The 18,883-nt window shown below is 36.0% G+C and overlaps 1 protein-coding gene across 11 annotated transcripts in view; it reads left to right on the top strand.

Moving 5' to 3' along the window:
• STXBP5 (syntaxin binding protein 5) overlaps positions 1-18,883 on the top strand; it is a 115,663-nt gene that overhangs the window by 22,157 nt on the left and 74,623 nt on the right. For all 11 annotated transcript variants that reach the window (XR_012775303.1, XM_075499041.1, XM_075499043.1 and 8 more), the window contains 2 exons: positions 8,465-8,546; positions 9,406-9,506. Coding sequence is in view for 10 of the 11 variants with exons in the window: in XM_075499041.1 (XP_075355156.1) it covers positions 8,465-8,546; positions 9,406-9,506 (183 nt within the window). In the remaining variant the exon portion in view is untranslated. The remainder of the gene's footprint in view (positions 1-8,464; positions 8,547-9,405; positions 9,507-18,883) is intronic.

Here is an 18,883-nt window from a genome sequence, read left to right as displayed (position 1 = left end):
GAGGGAGTAATTTCTATCATTGATACAAGGCAAAATGGTGTGGGAAGCAGAAGGGCGGATTTAAGCCTCATCCACAGGTTAAGTGTTGAAGGATTGTGTCCAAAAGGAGGAGCTAATACCAGTGCTGACACCACAGCAAAATCTGGGGGAGAAATTCATACATGTGACTAACTTAAAATTTAACTTAAGGTGGTCTTTAATACCTTTTCCTCATCCAGATCTACCAGCATTCTGATAAGGCTTTCAGTTCTGTCTGCTTTAGTCACGTGCTTTTTATGCCTTCTTTCTCAAAGCAAGTGAGTACAAGTGGATATATGAAGAGTGATAAATTGAATAGCAAAGGTGAAGGATGGCAAAGGCAAAACCTGGTTTGGGATAAGAGAAGAGTTAAAAGGGATTAATAGTTAATTTGAGAAATAAGGCATTGGTGCCAAAAGGAAAGATGATGTGAGAATAACAATTTCTGTAAAAGGACAGAAATATTAACTGAGTGATAACAGAGGATCGGGGGGGGGGGGGGGGGGCGGGGAACAGTGTGGCTTATGTAAGTTGTAATAGTACCTGTGGCCTTATTCTGTATCACCCCAAAATGATGTAAAGGGTTAATGAGATAGAAGTGAAACTGGGACTTGGCAGACTAGACTGGCTACTACTGTAGGGAGGGCATTGAAGAATGGGCTTGTATTTGAACAAAGCTAAGATGGAATGACTAGTAATTACAGTTAGTGTCTTCTGTCATGAATATCCAGTAGTCAGTGACTTGAAAATAACTGAAGAGGATTCTTTTGGCAGGCAGGAGTTAAGGGAAGTATTTTAGATCATGCTGTGTGAATGGAGAGAGACTTCCAGACCTAGCAAAGAATTGCTTTGCAGTCAGAAATCAGTGTTGATGGATGACAATTGATTGGGCAAGGATTGGCTGTATTCTTTGAAAATGTTAAATTGTCCTTCTTATTAGATAATATCTATGGTTCTTCATGCTTTCATAAGTTAAACTAAATAGGTATATAAATTCACTTAACATCTAGTTCAGAACATTATATTTGTTAATGCTGCTGTTGGCAATATCTGTACAAAATATTTGGACACTGGGAAGAGCCATCATCTTACTCCAAGTATTCCTCAGTTCTAGGAGCATAGAATGGCCCTGCCTTTAGTCTTGGCCAAGAAGCTATGGACATAAGAGGAAAAGCCTGTTTAATAATATTGTGATATGGTATGTGCTACCAAAAGGATGGATGAGGTAGGATATCTGTAATAACATATTAAAATTTGACATTAAAATTAAACTGGTTTAAATGGATGACAGAGGAGCAGGACTGGGAAGCATGCAACAAAATACAAAGATTTTGCCTCTGAATTTTGATGAAGAACTCTTAAAATATATAATTATTTCCTGGGTTTACTCTTCTGTATATAGTCTTTGGAAAAACTTTAGTGAGTTAGCAGTTACCACTCATTTTACTGTCTTGTGTAGTCAGAGGAACCATTACGCAGATGTATTTACAGCAATTTCCTACTCTCCCCCCTTGTGTTCTACCATTCTCCTTCCCTTCCATCTCACCCAAAAAAGTACCAGATTAGTTACCTTTTCTGCATTGTTAGTGCTGAAATACAGCTTTTAGACTAAAGTAGTAGAACCTCTTAGTAGCAGAACCTGGATCAGAATACAAAGTGAGGAAGATCAAGGAAAGTCTGCAGCCTTCTCAGTTTTTTTGAACATACTATCTCGTTTAGTCTAAATTGATGTTTTTACCTCTTCATTTAACAGTATGCTTTGCTATCTGTGAATTGTGCATATAGAAACTTATCATTAAAAACAATTTTGTTTCTTGTTTGATTTTTAAATCACAGATCTTTAATCCTGTTTGCATTTGTACTACGTAATTACATCTTGTTCTAACGAACGATTGCCCCTCACTGGCAGCTATGAGAAATTTCTACCAAATACTATGTTTACAGAAAATTTGCTGGCACTTTTCATAGCTGTTTGGGAAATACTGTATTTGTGCATATTTATGTAAGCAACTTGAAGTTTAAGATGTACTTTAACTCCTAGCTATTATTGTTGTTAGAAAACGGATCAGATATAAATAACTGTTCACTATCCATTCCCTACCAGTTTCTATGCAAACTAGTTCAATAATTGTTTAATTATAAAAATATATCGCATACTAATTTAAGCAAAAAAAAGTGGTTTTGTGCTTTAAAATTGCTGCAACTTCCTGTATACAGAAACTAGTTAATGAACTTTAACTGAGATCTATGTATTTTGGTATTTTTCTAAACAGAGCTCCTTTGTCACCCTATCAATCCAAGATTATTTTTTTAAGTTAACATTGAATCAGTTGGCTTCTGATGTTTAAAGGAGCTGAGCATTGTTTTATAAACAAAGAGAATACTTAGGGCAGTTGATCTGCATTTATGGTAGCTGATTTGGAAGTTAAGAAATTTCAGCTTCCAGGCAGTTGTGTAGTTACCACTTCACTGGAATTTCTAAAGCTGCAGTAGCAAACAGCAGTAGTAGTTTGCTGTAGCCTGTTAAGCTAATATGATATTGTAATAAGATCTAACATCAACTGTTTAAAAAGGATAAATTATATGCTTCCCCCCTCCCTAAGAAAGCATGAACTCTTATGAGCGTCAGGAAATGTAAAAACTGCTGAACTCAAATGGTATTAAATAATTTCATGATTATGCATCTCAAAGAGTTTGTCAAAAAAAGTATCTGAATGCCGCTTCTCAGCCTTCATTGTTATTTAAAAAAAAAAAACAACACTGAACAGTCAATATCATTGCACTCTCAAAAATATTTGGGAACTTTGTATAATGTTAAGATTCCTAGAAAAGGAGAAAAATAATGCATTTTCCAATATTTTGGCATGTAAATGATATCTCCCAATTTATTTTCCTGTCTTCCCCTTCTCCTTCTCCAAGAGAAGGTAAGACCTTTGGGAAGAACCTTTTGGTAACCTTCTAGGACTGAGATCTAGCCTCTTCATCTCTGAGGTGCCTTGCATTATTTTCATCCTTATGACTAATAGAATGAAGCTGAATGTAGATTTTTTTTTTTTTTTTAATTGCCTGGAAGTTGTAGTTCTTTACTCTCTAGGGACACTTGATTTGGTTTCCAAGTATAGTAGGTAATGTTGACTTTTTTTCTGTCCAAGTAATGAGGTCAAACTGTATCTAGGTATCGGCTAATTTGCAAGTGCTATGTTTGCATGGAAGTTGCAGCCGGTGTCTTCTGGATGTTGGTATCAGACGTCTTCCTTTTCCTTATCCTGTTTCCTTACTGTGAGTTCTCTTGCCTTCTCACTGTCCTTAGCTGGCAGAAGGAGAATGCATCACAACAGTCTGGCTGGAATTGTTGTGATTGTTACCAGTAATTTGATAGTATTTCCACCTGATTAACTTTAATCTCAGTTTTAAAGCCCTAGTTGTTTTTACTTGGTGCTGTTATTTACATATAGGAAAGTGGATCTGAAATGTTAACAACTATTATTGTATACTTTTGGAGATGTAAACACTGAGACATGGGGAGGAATAAAGACCTGCTTAGCTGAGTGATATAAACACAGCAAGATGCTGTGCAGGCGTAAAGCTTTAGAAGGAAGCTCTATAATCCTAAAGTTGTTGAAAAATAGTGATATGATACCATATCGGGATTGGTATGAAGTCTAAAACTCTCTCAAAAGTATTTTGTGTATTTTTATTTTATCTTGTTTAGTAATACATGTATATGAAAGGTCAAAGTTAGTTTTGTAGACGGTGTTGACTGTAGTACTTTCTGACTTTTTGAATAACACTCTTGCTAATTAGCTGTGTGTCTTGATAGATTGTTCTTTATGAGATCATTTCTGTGTGAGATCCTTTTGTATGTGCAAATAATGGTACTGATTAGGTCTAGGTGCAGGTAAGATTGGCAAACAGGAAAGTTGTGTGAAGCTGCTCTTGTACTGCTTTAGTCCTGCTTAGATTTATCACCAGGACTTTATGGTACTCTGTAACTTGATGTAAATTAAGTCTTTAGGTTTTTTATCTGTTGTTGGATTGTATCCAGACTTGGCAATCGTGAGTAATACCAGCCAGACTTTTAAACTTTATATACTTAAAATACTATTTTGAAATCTCACCATCATTGTGTGTTTTTTCTATGTTATGATAATTCTTGGGGACCACAATCAAAGCACATATAAAAGTGTGTGCAAAATAAGTGGTGGCTTTGCTGCCTATAAAAATAATTCAGGGTCTGATTAAAGTGGAAAACTGCTACATAGCAATTACTATAGTAAAACATGCAGGTATAATGTGCAGTCCTAGAGAGCTATATGCTACAGCCTGGTATACTTAACAATACTGTGAGTAATCTACTGCCCTTAGTGTTTTGTATGTAATTCAGATCAGTGGTATGTGTTTTCCTCTAGTTGGAGATCTGTTTTTTCCATCAAAATTGTCAAATGTTTAAATACTGTGAGGTGTTACAGCTACAGTTTTGGGAAGTATCTAGGAATGAATTTTAAAAGCTGCTACAGTTTCAGATTTGTCTTAATCTTGAACTATAGTAACAGTGGCAAATCTGATACAGGAACATGGTATGTATCTTGTGCTGCACTATTAAAACTTTTTATAGCAGTCTAATGACACGAAGATGCAAATATCTGTGTGATGATAGTTTGGAAGGTAATTTATATTATAAATGTGTCTCTGTATACATAACTGACTTATGCTAGGGATTGAATTGATAGCTACAGTTTTTGCAACTGTCTGCTATGCCAGATGTGTCAATCACAGGTGAAGAAGAACCCAGTATTCCCTAGGTCTACTTAGAGTAATTTAAATTAAAGAATTATTAAAAAAAAAACAGACTGCTCTTCTGCGGCTTTCATAAATATTCTGGAATTAGTTTCCTCTTTCAAAATGTGACTTCCAAGGGCAGATGTGCACTGAGTTGCTCCTATGTAGATAAGCTATAAATAATAGTAGTAATTTTGAAAAAGAAAATTTTGCAGAGAGAACTCACATATCAATAATTGAAATGCTCTAATTTTTCCTGGAAAAAAAAAAGTGTAAGCTTAGGTCTGAAGGTTGTTTGGAAAAAAAATATTTTGGAACTGTTGCCTTTTCTCACAAATCAAAGTAAAATCAGTGCCATTATGCGATATTAAATTAGCATGATACTGTGCTTTTCTTATGTATGACCTGCACTTCTAGCAGTTATGAAAATGAATGCTGATGTTGGGTCATGAGTATGTTACCTCTTCCTTCTCTCAGCCACAGCTTTTGTCCCTTACTTGCTTTTTCAAAAAACATGCAGGGAAGACAATGAAAGACTAGCATTTTCGAGGGTTAAATTCCTAATGGTAGTGGGGAACACAGAAGCAATATTTAAAAGTACAGCTGAGAAGCTATTAATTTATCCAATTTGTTAATATTTGGAATAGGGGATGAAGCAGGAATAGTAGAAAGAAATGCTTGGAAGTGAAGGAGGAAGGATGGGTCTTTGATTAGAAAACTGCTCAGAGCAGACTATTTCCTCTAGAGCTACCCTAGGTCTTTGGCAGAGAGGTTTTCCTGTCTACAAAATGAAAATGCTTTGCCCATCTTGTCATTATTCATTATAATTTTTCCCTGTTTTGGGGACTACTATGTGGTAGATGATTACTGCTTAGTACAGTGAGCTCTCTTTGCCTTAAGCACACGTACGCAAGTATAGAGGACTTGGACAAACTGCATTCCCTAGGATGCTGCCTGTTTTGTGTGGTTGAGAAATGCTTAATATGTACTGAAATGGGCATGTATTATTATCCTTCTACAGTCAGTTTTTAAGCGACGTGCTTTTTCAACTCGGCGTACCCTGCAGAACTGGGAGGCTTTGCATTGCTTCAGAAAAGAAGATTAATGCTGGTTAGGAGGATGATATTAATTTGAGATGAGAAGAATAATTTTAGCTAGTGGGTGAAAAAGTGAAGATGACATAATCCTTGGGTAAAGGAACTAAATGGGACTAGCTGCAAGGACTATTTTTATTTTATTGATAACCGTAAGCACTATAAAAAAAGCCAAACTATTTTCAGATATGCACATGAGGCTTCCACTAATTTGTCAAAAAGGAGGAACTTGCTCTGAATGTTTAAAGCTTGTGTAAACTTACTCCCAGTGCTGCATATTTACTGATTTCTGGAGAGAGAACTGGTTTCGGTGTCCTGGAAGATGCAAAAGGATTTTTTTGTTTAAAGAAATGTTCAAGTATTCTTAATATTGACATTTTTATTGATCAGTTATAACAGTGCTTCCAGAAATATTTGCATCAGACGTGCTTAAAGAAAACATTTGAGGGATAGAATTTGAAGGTTGGAGTAACCTGAGGAATCCATGGACCTCTGTTTTTCTGGGTCATACTCCTCTTGTTTTGAGGCAAGGTAGCTCTGGGTGGGTGAACGAGGAAGGGTTACATTTAATTATGTTGGAAGCTGATGTTCAGGGGAGGGGCTGGGGAAACCTTCTTTTGTTAGAAAACTACCTGTGTCAGTGCAGCTAAATAACTAACAAGTTTTAAAATTCAGTTCCTGTAAACATCTGAATTTACTTTCAGAAATTGCTTTTTGTCTATTTCTGCAAATAACTATTAATTCAAGTGAATGCAGAAGCATGAGCAAGGCTGAAACAAATCTGCTCTGAAACTTCTGGTATTTCTTGTGGGGATATTTTTTCCATTCTGGCAATTTGTGCAGTCAATCCATAGTTAATGCAAAAGCAATGATTTTACATTAAAAGTGTTCTGAGTTTGTGTAGGAAGGTATCATTTATGGGGACAACCCCCATCCCACCACCAACTTTTAAGGTCTGTCTTTTTCTTTTTTTTAAGACCTATAAACTGTCAGTGGAATACAGATGACTTCTTTGTATGGGAAACGTAATGATAAGAATTTAAAATACAAGGGGAAAAAACAGGTGAGGCAAGCTGGCTCTTTAAGCCCTTCCATGCCTGAACAAAATTAAATTACCAGTTCTGTTTGGGGAAGAAAGCTGGTATTAAGTTTGCTGGATTATTCAACATCTGTTTAGTATATCTCATTGCTTAGCTGGATGGTATGCAGATTCATTAGTCTAGGAGAAGAACTTGATTGAAGTTTAAAAGTTAAAATACTGGGGTGTGTTGAAGCAGACTTGTTCCCATTGTAATTCTACTTACGTATTATCTCGCCGGCTTAGGGGTTGAGCAGGAGATGTGTTTGAGTTTTGATTTGCATGCAACCTAGTAGTCTCTTCAGCCTTTCAACTGTCTCTAGTGTGAATGCATATATTTTTTTAAGAGTATTCGTATCCACTTTGGTTTTGATCAACAATCTCTCAGTAAATGAAAAACTTGCAGAGTTGGGTGAGAATTGTACTGGTTTATTAATTTCTAGTGTATATGGAGAGAACAAATTTTACATTATATTCCCTGTTTTGCATACATCTTTGGAATGATTGCCTTTCTTCCAAAAACTAAGGTGCCTGTTTAAAACAAAAGGTGTTCAGCTCTTTGACAAATTATACTCCAGAAACTCTGGAGTGGTTTCTGGTTTCCAGAAACCACTATAATGATGAAATACTGACTACTTTGCATAATTCATCTGGACTTGTGTTATTTCTGCTCTGTCTCCTAGAGGTTGGAGAATTTCCTTAATTTCATATCAGAAGAAAGGGGATAACCACATTTGAAATACAAAATCTTCGCAACTAATAAATGAATCCAATATGGAGAATTGAGAGAATCTGTGTTGCTGCTGCTTCTATTTGATATTCATTGTGGAAGTACAGGACTGATTTAAGTGTGGGAGCGAAAATGAACACTCTTTTGTTATCTCATAGTTGCTGTGACTCCAGGAAGTCTTGATACAGAGATCCTGGAAATTTACATTATACATAATTTCCCATTGACTCCTCCATATTTTGGCTACTAATCTTTTTTTATCTCTGTCACAGCAGATTTTTTTACCAGGCCTTGTATTATTCAGCTTTTCTTTCATGTGTAAGTAGTGTTTAAAAAGGAGAGAAAGCTCCTTTAGCACCTGAAAAATGTGATCATTTGACTATGATGCTTATTTAGATTAAGTTCTTTTTATACTAGTCCTAATATTTAACACTACTAAAATAACTGCTTCATCATTCTCTGTTATGTTCTCATTGATGAAGAATCCCTTAAATAACTATAAGTTAAGCAGTTACACATAATTTTCCTATTCCATGGGGATAAATAAGATGGGCCTTTTGACTTTTGTGTTACTTTGTGTTGTTTATAAATGATTTTTTTTTTTTGGTGATCACTCATATCTACGTGGTTAAATATGTTGAGTGCACTAGGTAGAAGCAGGATGTTAACCTGTTTGAATGTGGTATTAGTGATAGTGACAATGTTGATCTGGTGGTTTTTTCCCTGTTACATACAACAATTATTCCTTAATGGTACCAATTCCAGCTTTGGTCGGCCAGGAGTTGAATGCTACTGCCAACATGACAGTGGAGCTGCAGTAATCCAGCTTCAGTTCCTGATTAATGAGGTTAGTAAAATGATCTATGTATTCTGTAATTCAGAGAAGATACAGAGTTTATTTTCTTCAATTTCTCATTAAGCAAGCATCAAAATCAGCTAACACAAGTGACTCTTAGCATGAATGGCAAACAGTAATAATGATTATAAATAAATTAACTTTTTTAATTTTAGAAAATGCTTGACTAACTGCTGAAAATATCTTTGTCTCTAGAGTACTCTTTTTTTGCTATGAGCAAGGACTTTTTTACTAGGAATATTTAATCATGTCACTGAACATTGCAAGTTATCTCTCGAAGTAGTAAAGTACGTTTTCAATAGTACTAACAGTTTCAGTAGGTAGTTAATTTTTGTTTTGACAGAATTACTGTTTTAGACATGAGCTGAGCAATGATCCCCAATCTGATCCCTCTAATTTCAGGTGTGTAGCAGCTGAGATCTGACAGCAGTGCTGTTCTTGAGCTAGCTGGGGCCAGATTTGTAGAGGGACTTCTGGCTCAGAGGAGTGATAAAGTCAAACCTCACTAGCTTTGTCAGCACATAGATATTAGCTGTTGAATTCATCGCTTAATTTCTCTACAGAGATGGGCATGAGGGAACTGATGTGCACACACCGGAAAAAGCTTCTCCTTCCCCATCACCCCTCAGTATAGCACTGAACCAAATGTGAGCGAGCTGAATGACATGCGATCACATCAGTTATCTCATTTCTATTACTTAGAACTTATTTGTGCTATGGTGTTGATGCACATGCTTATAAATATTTTTTTCATCCTGGTAGAAGTATGTAATATATTTCTGCTACGATGACGATACACTGTTACTAGGGTTATGAAAGTAAGTCAACTAAAACTTTTTCTTTCTCATAGGGAGCTCTTGTGAGTGCCTTGGCTGATGATACCTTACACTTGTGGAACTTGCGTCAGAAGAGACCTGCTATACTTCATTCACTCAAATTTAACCGAGAACGGTAGGGACTGGATTATTATTACTTTGCTGCTTACAATAGCACATAGTGTGATGGTAAGATCAGGTTTATTAATGCAGTCCAATTCATAACTTGTTAAATAATTGAAAGTGTATTTACATTGAATTTGAGTTGCAGGCTGTAAGGGCCCAAAGTGCTTGTGAGTAGACACACTAGTGACTTAAACTGAGGTTACTTTTCTATCACTTTGCATATTGCATTGCTGAACATCAATATTCCCATCTTTAAAAAGTGGAGGGATAGAAGACTTTCTATGTATGCCCCCAAAGGAATTTTGGAACAAAAGTAAGTGTGTGTATCTGTGCACCAGAAATACAACAGGAAAACTAATTCCATTTTTTAATTGGAAGTTTTTCTCCCCTTGATGACAAATCAGAATTCTGCAGTGTTGGAGGTCCTGTGTGTATCAGAGAAACTGAAAACAATAGTCATTTTGACTAACAATTTTGAGACTCAATAACAGCGTTGTACACAAGCTAGGGAGACGTTTTAGATTAGATTTCTAATATAATATACTAGAGGAGTATATTATATAATGTAATATACTGTAGGAGATGCAGTAGTATATCCAAACTGAATTTTCTCCCTCTCCTTCTCCCTTCCTCCTTCTCTCTTAAATGACTTTTCTCTTACCTGTAGCACCTACTTAAGTGTCAATATAAAATTCAGATTTGCAGCCTGAAACCACACTTGGACATTGGCTTCTAACTAATACTTTAAAATAGGTATCTGAGGAAGTGATTCTGATTGTCTGCAAATCTGTTGGAAGCTGTCTTAGAGTCTTAGATGTATGGATGTCTTCGGTTAAACAGAGTGGAAGTTTTAAACCATCCTGTTCCTGTAAATGTGGTTGTCTCACTAGCAAAACCTATCACAGGGAGGAACTGTGTGTGCTCTTACCAGAAAGAGGGGCGAGGGTGGAAAGGAGTCTAAGTCACTCGTGTCACTTCAGTGGTTGTATTTGTTATTAATTTTGGACAGAGTACTGATTTTTCCAGGAAAACCTGTGCCTTGCTAAAATAGGTAATGAAAGCACCATAGTTACCAAGAGTGGTGAAGGTATAGCTTGAGACAAGGGCTTATTCTTCTAGTAATCTTAACCTTAAAGTATACATTATAATAGCATATAGAAGTAGCCAGAACACTTAAGATCCCAGAACCATACATTTCATAGCCACTTATTAGGTCATGCTGGATGACTGTTAACTGTTTTCAAATATTCTGTTTTCTTCTGACTAGTTTATAAAATAAAGCTTTATAAAAAAAGTGTAATCTCATTACTAGGGAATTACGTTTATTTTTGAACTGTACAGAATTGCACAAATTCACTGTTTGAGAATTCTAAGTAGGTGTCTTTATAAGACTAAGGGTTCTTAGTAATGAATTATACCTAATAGGTTTGATATGTTATGTGAACTTGAAGTAAATGGGCTTTGCTTAGGTCAGTTTTATGATGTATATTAACTAAGTTTGAGAAGAGTGTTCATGAATAAAACTGGGTCTTCTCAATTCACAAGCGCCAAGTTGTTAGATACCTAATTAATAAAATCTTTTAAATATTTTATGTTGTGGGATTAAGATTTGCTCATAAGGATAACTAATTTCTCAAATAGGAATTATTTATTAAATACTACAACAGAGCCTTGTAGCAATATCTTCTCTAACGATAATTTGTTGGCTTGTGTAGGGAACTTCAATATCTTGGAAATTAGTTTGGATGAAAGAATAAATAAGTTAACAAACTGGAAAAAAATGTCCTTGGAGGGGAAACAAAGACAAATCTTACTACATGACTGAAGCTATATAACTATTCCAGTTATATCAGCATTTGCTCTAGGACTCTGTCGATGCTAAGGTTTAAAGTTATATACCTGATAGGGAGTACCTGGAAGTGTGTTGACATTGTGGAAAAGTAGGAGTTGAGTTCAACATGTCACAGGCCAATTTTTATTCAGATTTTGTTTCCAAATCAGAGTTTAATATGTAAGGATTAGATGTGAACTAGAAGGTTGTTGTAGCCTAGAAAGCTAACTGTAGCAGTTAGCTACCCAGATTAAAGGATATTCTAGTCTTGAAAACTATTCTTGAACTATGTTTAAAAAAAAAAAAAAAAAATAAGGCTATGACTTGTTAATGAATTCTGTATTCTCCTGGCACAGCCTTTTACCAGCTCTGGCTAATTCCCTGCTTTTAGCCATATGGAAGAATTACTGCCCATTGTTTAACAACACAATTTCTAGATTTCATATTTGTTTCTCCTGTTGGTAATCTAGTTTGGCTAGCTTGCTTTCAGGCCTGTTTTGAACATCTTTTAAATAAGGAATAAAAACCAGACATAGCTTGTTTATAAACGCTTGTCATGTGTTAAGTATTTTGTATGCTTACCTAAAAATTGAATTAGAGTATTAAATTACCTGTAAAGTAATTCAGAATGCAGTCTCTGGTATATGACTAGAAAAGCAAGAATTCACACCACTTTCTGCTCATGAATTTTAAGAACAGGGAGTGGTGAGAAAGAGTTGCTTTTTCTTTTAAAATAATTCTATGCCTGTTACAGACTTCGTTCTGAGCTGTGGAAAATGTCTTCATTGGGTAACTTGCAGCTTTTTAGATTCAAGCAAAACATTTCTTTAAAAGTAGTGGCCAAGAGTCTTTAAAGATGCTGCTTTCTTTTTTATATGAGTTGAGTATCTGTAGATACGAAACTGGCCATTTAATAGATTCATAGCTCTTGACTGCTTTTTGTACCAGTGATGGTTAGTAATTTGAAGCAAGTCTTCTGAATTGGTGATTGGTGAAGGTTTTGATGTATAACAAATCTGTTAGTTGAAATTAGTGGCAGATGTCAGAAGCACAGTGCAAAACAAGTTAGTTTTGCAAGTTTTCTAGCCTTTTGTTCATGTTGTATTTGTGGGGGATTTGCAGCTGCTTCATGTTCTTAGTTACCAAACGAAAGTTAGAAGATATTAAACTAATGTCATGCTAAGCTTGGCCACTATTCCTTGACTGTGGGAAGCAGTGTGTAGGGGCCAGGAAAGAAAATGCATGATGATGCTTACATGGCGGGGGTTGCTTGCATGACTTGTCATGCAAGTTAAAAGTGTATAAGTAGCACTTTAAAATATATACTTATACTTATAAGAATGCACAATTCGGTGTGTGAACTTATTTTTAGTATCCTAGGTTTTGTACTCCTCTAAGATTTCTTCAGTGGATCACAGTGTAGTTTCTTTGTCATCTACATACCTGTATAAATATCCAACACATCATAAAATTGTGTGTTCACATGTAATGCAAGCCTCATGTCAAATTTGTTTTGACTTAGTAGTAAATGTTAATGTTAGGCTAGATTAACTCTGAAATAAGCATGGTTAATGCTTCTTATTAAAGTAAATATTGAAAGCATTGAAAGCATATAATGAGATAGATATCCAGTCTGGCTTTAGAGTTCTTGCCATACAGGAACTGTTAAACTTTGTGCTGATCTAAGGTGTGAAAAGTCAAACACACATCACTAATGAGCCAGGGACTTTCACAGAACCAATTTAAGGGAGCGTGAAGTAACAGACTAACTTGATTTAAAAAAAAAATAATAATGGTGTGGGATGACAAATTTGAGTCTCCTTTGCTGCAAACCAAACCCCACACCAAACAGCTTTACGTACAAGTATGGGAAATTTGTTTAGTTTTCTAAGACTTGCATCCTTCCTGAGCTGAGATTCCCTGTTCTAATGCCAAAAGAAATAGTTTACTTGCTTTGTGACTTAGCATAAAGACAAGAACCAGAATCACAGCATAAAAATAGAAGTGTTTAGTGTGTGAGTGCTTTGCATATCGATCACCGAATGCATTGATAGCAGTTTAATTTTTAATATGTCAACTTTTGTGCTGTGGGATTTAAATAGTTTTCCTCAGCATGAAACTGCACAATTCAGAGTTACAAAATTATGCTTTAAGTATATCTAGTTTTGTGTCCTGATGTAAACAGCAACTGTAGCATTGTGTTTAAAACACGGACTCTGTCTACAGCGAGTGAAAAATCCCAGTTGTATTTACTTATTTATTAACAAGACTTTTAACTTTTATTATGATACATACCTTACCTTGTTAGATACTGTAACTTTGTACCTAGCCCATGCAGTAGCAGTCACTTGTTGTGAGAGAATTTTTCCTTTCACCTCACTGAATTTATAAACTGACCAATTCTGCCACTTTGTGGATAGGAGAAGGACATACAGGTTTTCTTGCCTGTGAGAGTAGGTGATGATAGACATTGTTTGTGGGTTCTTGATTGTGGTTTTTTTCTTCCCCTTTCTGTGTATCACTATCACTGTTTCACTTCCAGCCTTTGTTTGAGGGCTGGCTTTTTCCTGTTTGCCCTATGTGTTTTGGGGTAGGATTATAGTATAACTAACAGAAGGATTACAGGTACATATCCAAACAATACTTCTGAAGTTAAATATTTGGAGTCTTTGCAGAGTCAATGATATACAAATTTAATATACGACATAACTAAGTTTTTCACACAAAAGTTTTCGACACTTTTCAAACTGGCTTTCTTCTTGAGAGTGAAAGGAAGTTATCCCTGGGTCTGCTTGCCCTTATGGTGTCATATAAAGCCTTCTTTTACCTGGTGGGCTTAAAAATGTTATTCAATGGTGATCCACTAGATGAAGTAATTAGGAGTTTTATCTTGTTTCAGGAAGTTAGCAGGAGAAAATGAACTTCTTGACTGTCTGGATTTGCTGCAGATGTGAATGTCTCTCATACAAGATCAGATTCCTTTGAAAAAACATTTTCTTGAGGCCATGCATGCATGCAGAGTCCCATGTGTCAGTGCAGTTGATGGAACTCCAGTTGCATCAGTTGCCTTCTGCTGCTTTTGGCACTGAGGCAGAACTGAAGCACTGAGTCCTATTACTCTGACGTTTCAAGTTTCTAAAACAGTTTTTAAAAAAACTCTATCCATTGTCCTGTTGTTTTCCTTGCACACTGACTTTCACAGTGGTATGAGGTACATAATGGCCAAGTGCCATGTTCTTGGGCAGAATTTGACCTCTAGTCTGAGCCCTGCCTGTCTTGACAGACTTTTCTCTATCAGTGATGGGCATAATTCTTCTGTCTCTTGGGAAAGCTAAATCTCTGACATGGCCATCTTTTTAAGTTGTAGCGTGTGACTTCCCTGATGAAATGTTCAGCCTGAACTGCATCTGTTAGAGCAAGCTACCCAAGCATCTTCTGATGCCAAAGGTCTGGTTAGTTTTTGAGTCATGTCAGATATACCAACAGGAGTTCATAAATATGTAGTGCAGGGGGTTTTATCAGTGATAAAAGATCCTCAAATCTTTAGTTGTATTTGGTGTGAATTCCTTCAATATTGAAAAATTTTCTTAGTTTTCAAATGAGTTGCCTCAAAAAGCATGTGTGCATTGGTCTTTTGTCAGCATTACAAGCAGCAAAGCAGCCCTTTTCTGTTTGTGTATAAATAAAAACGTGGAGACCCCTTCTGAGTGAAGTACAACTGAAGCTTGAAAAACCATCTTAAAACGGAGAGGTGAAATGTGACTCCATAAAGGAGAGAACATGTAAGCCATGAAATATATTAGAAACATTATATCGTAAAAATACAAATACCTGCAGCAATGTAAAAAACCTCTAAAATTGAGCCTTTTTCTGGAAAATTACCTAAATGGCCCTAGTATTGATCACATCAGTGGTGACAATTTTATTTCTGTTCTTGGCTCTTGCTTCCCCATTACTCTATCTTGACACTACTAGTGTACACCACAACTCAGATACTGAACATGGGTACTTCTCAGCTGCCTTTAGAGGCAGTCCTTCAAGTGAACGTATTTGGAGAAGCATCATTCGGAGTGCTGCTATGGGATATAAATGGAATTGAAGTACCTGGTCCAGTTTCTATGATATACTGCATTTATCCACATAGTCTTTTGGGGGGACAGTTTTGGGATGCATTGAAGAGGAATTCTTCCTCTGCACGTGCCTTCTGTCCCTTTAGGCCTTTTTCGTACAGGTAGGTATTTTAAGCTTATTGCAGTTACCAGATCTGGAAATAGACCCCTTGCAGCAGTCTGGCAAAATCACAGCCACTGCTTGCTTCCACCAGTATGTCATTCTGACACTGGCTCTTGACTTTTTATGCCCATTGAAGACGTGACAAGAGACCATGGATGTGGAGTCTAGACTAACATAAGAATTAAACTTTTCAGCTTCTGAATTTTACGTGGTGGCTGTCTCATGCAGGGAAGGTTGAAGATAGAGGTATGCAGAATGCAACTTTGGTAGCTTAACACTTTTTAGAAAATTGTTACTTTGTGTATACAATAATGATCTGAGCAGCTAGTGTAATTACAGTAACTACAGACCTATAATGATAGCCTGAGGTTCTAGAAATAGTTTTAGTGACTTAAAAATAAAATCTGTTATCAGTGCTTGTCATTCATCAAAGTATTTGTCACTGTGCTTTGTTAAAGCAGTGGAAAATTCTGAAGAACATATAATACTTCATAACGCAGTCGACTAAGGAAAGGTAACGATCAACTTAGAAGGACTTCTATTGTCATAATAATACACTCAAGATAACAGCCTGCCATTTTTACTTAGTATTTCCCTTAAAAGCCTAATTCTTTGACTTACATATTAATTTAATAAATTGTATTCTTTGATATTTCTATAATTAAATTCCTCTAGGCAATACTATCACTTGCTATAATAACTACTCTGATATACATTGTGAAACAACCACAATTAAGATTTTTCTTAACTAACTTTGACAGATTATCAGAAAAGACACATGGTCTGCAGTTAAAGGAAATCCTTTCAGTAGGTTTACAAACAGCTTCTTAAAGACACTCCTGTCACTTCTGATACTCTCCCATAAGCAATAGCAGATATTTATATTTTAAATATAGTAAGAACAAGGAATATCGTGAGGGTTTTTCTTTTTATCGGTCTTCCATTGCTAGTGCACAACTGGGTTTTCTGTATATAATTTTTTCTTGAACTATTGGTTCAACTCTTACAAATTAATTTCACAGGAAAGTGAAGTTTCTTGTGTTTGTGGTTTTGTGGGGTTTTTTTTTTTTTTTTTTGGAAGGGGGTGACAGGGGAAGGAGTGGCTTTGCAAATATGTATGCAGTGAGGAGGAAGATTTTGTACTTAGGGAAAAGTGCAGCTACAGTAGAGTTTAGAACTACCCTGACTGTTTTGGGGTTGCATAACTACCTCATTTTAGCAGGGATAGTATGGATTAAAATCATACTGTAGATTTCAGATTTAAAAAAAAATATTTTTAAAGCATTGCTTTTTTCTATAAAGGGATTTTTTATTTATACAGGTATGGAGAAGTGAAATATTTGGAATAAAGTGCTGTGCACAATACTTGTATTATGCTAAAAGTTCAATCTGCTTCACAAAATGTACTACACTTGCAGAGGTAGCTGAAATTTCCTTAGAGATAAGGTGAGAAATCTGTTGTGCCATGAAACAGTTGCCTGCAAAAGCCTGCTTTCTGTGATCACTGGCTCAGACAGTCCCAGACTGTCTCTTTAGATGCACAAAACTGTTCTCTTATTTTTTTATAGATGCTTCTGTTCTGTATTTTTGGCCAGAATGGCTTGATACAGAAGAAGAGTATGGTACTCTGTTTTTGACTGAGACATTGTTTTCAGGCAGTTGGGGTTTGTGTGCAAGAAAGGCTTTCAAAAATTTTTTAATTGGGTTGAGTGTATCTGTAGTGTTTTCAATCTGTTACCAACAATTGATTGCATTTTCCACGTTTACGTACGTATCCATTTGTGGGTAGAGAGAGAGGGGGAATGCTTGAGTTGTAGAAATTGCCAGAGCATTGTATGGCAACTTCCACTTCTGTTGATCTTAAAATGTTATGGATGGAGTATATTATTCTAATCTTGTGGTGGTAGAAAGATAGGTTTCTGAAAGAAAAATCTGCGTTTTTCAGAAAAAAAAAAAAAATGCTGTCTTTGGCCAAGTGTTAAATAAGCAAGTATTGCCTCACCACCAAGAAGACCCTGACCTTTTGTTTGCATCCTCCGAAACAATTTTGAATCGCTTTAATCCTCAGTCCAATTTTCAGTGGAGCAAGCGAGGCCACAGAATGTAGCCTGTATGTTGACATGCTAGTTTGTCGTCACTGGTCCTTCAGATAGTCATAGCTTCACTGAATTTTAGTTTAAGAGGGCTGTAACATTTCCAGTGTTTAAAATCTACATAGTTTAAGGTGAAGCCTTAATCACTGGAGAGAAAGAAGCTCAGTACATGGTCTTTAATGTTGGAAGCGTTATTCTGTAAATTGCTAAAATAAATGCAGTTATCTGAAATGAATCACTTCAGACAAATATAATTGAATTTCTGAAAGTTGGAAGACATTTTTTCTATTAAGAAAATAAAGAAATAGCAAATAAAATTATATTTACAAATGAAGTAACATTTACCACATTCAAGGTGAAATGGTGATTCTTTCATTATAGCGGGATCAGCATGAGAAATTCCTTTTGGATTTAACTAATCAGTTGTTCTGTGAAACATAAAAGCTCTAAGAATATTTTTTAGATTATATAAAAATTATACAAGACTTCTGATTGTAGAAGACTGGTAAAAGCAGACTTTGAAGGATAAGGTTAAGAACCCTGTTTTATATGTGCCTATACTTAACAATTTTGAAGCCTCTTCAACCTCCTGCCTTTGAGAGTTTGTAAACATTTTGCGAAGTTACTTGTTCAACTCTAATTTTGTCAAGAGTTAGCACACCAAGAGTAAATTAATCTCACTTGCACAGAGGAGACAGTAAATTGATTATGGCTGTATATTCAAGAAGAGTATCAAGAGTATTGAGGAGCTGGACACTTCTTGAAGTGTTGCCCTTTTGCTATAGCAATCAAAGTTGCAGCCCCAACTTATATTTTTGCCCACCTTTAAGTGACATGAAATAGATTGTTTTTTACAATGAAAGCATTGGACAACTGTCATTGACAATATTAACTCACAGATCAAGACAGATAGGCCCATGACCCTGTTCCTGAATATTATTTCTGGCTGCTAGGCCACGTTTTTAGATCCAACTGATCTGGCTGCCAGCTGCTTCTGGCACATGGAGTGCTGGCACAAAGAAGCTGTGGTGTTTTAGAGTGCAGATGTTTTCATGCTACATCTCTTCCCCCTCCCCATGACCTGCTTGTAGTGGGAGAGCTCTGTTACTGGGCAGTAAGGTTTTGGGGCCTGCCTAGGAAGTGTGTGCAGAGATGTATGTGATTTAGCTTCTACTAAAGTATTTTTTTCAAGGACATTGCGAAAATAAGTCTTTAATCTGTGGTGTTTGC

The sequence above is a fragment of the Mycteria americana genome, chromosome 3, assembly GCF_035582795.1.
Source record: "Mycteria americana isolate JAX WOST 10 ecotype Jacksonville Zoo and Gardens chromosome 3, USCA_MyAme_1.0, whole genome shotgun sequence".
NCBI lineage: Eukaryota > Metazoa > Chordata > Aves > Ciconiiformes > Ciconiidae > Mycteria > Mycteria americana.
Note: the sequence above shows the minus strand (reverse complement) of the source record. Positions and strands in the feature narration are given on the sequence as shown.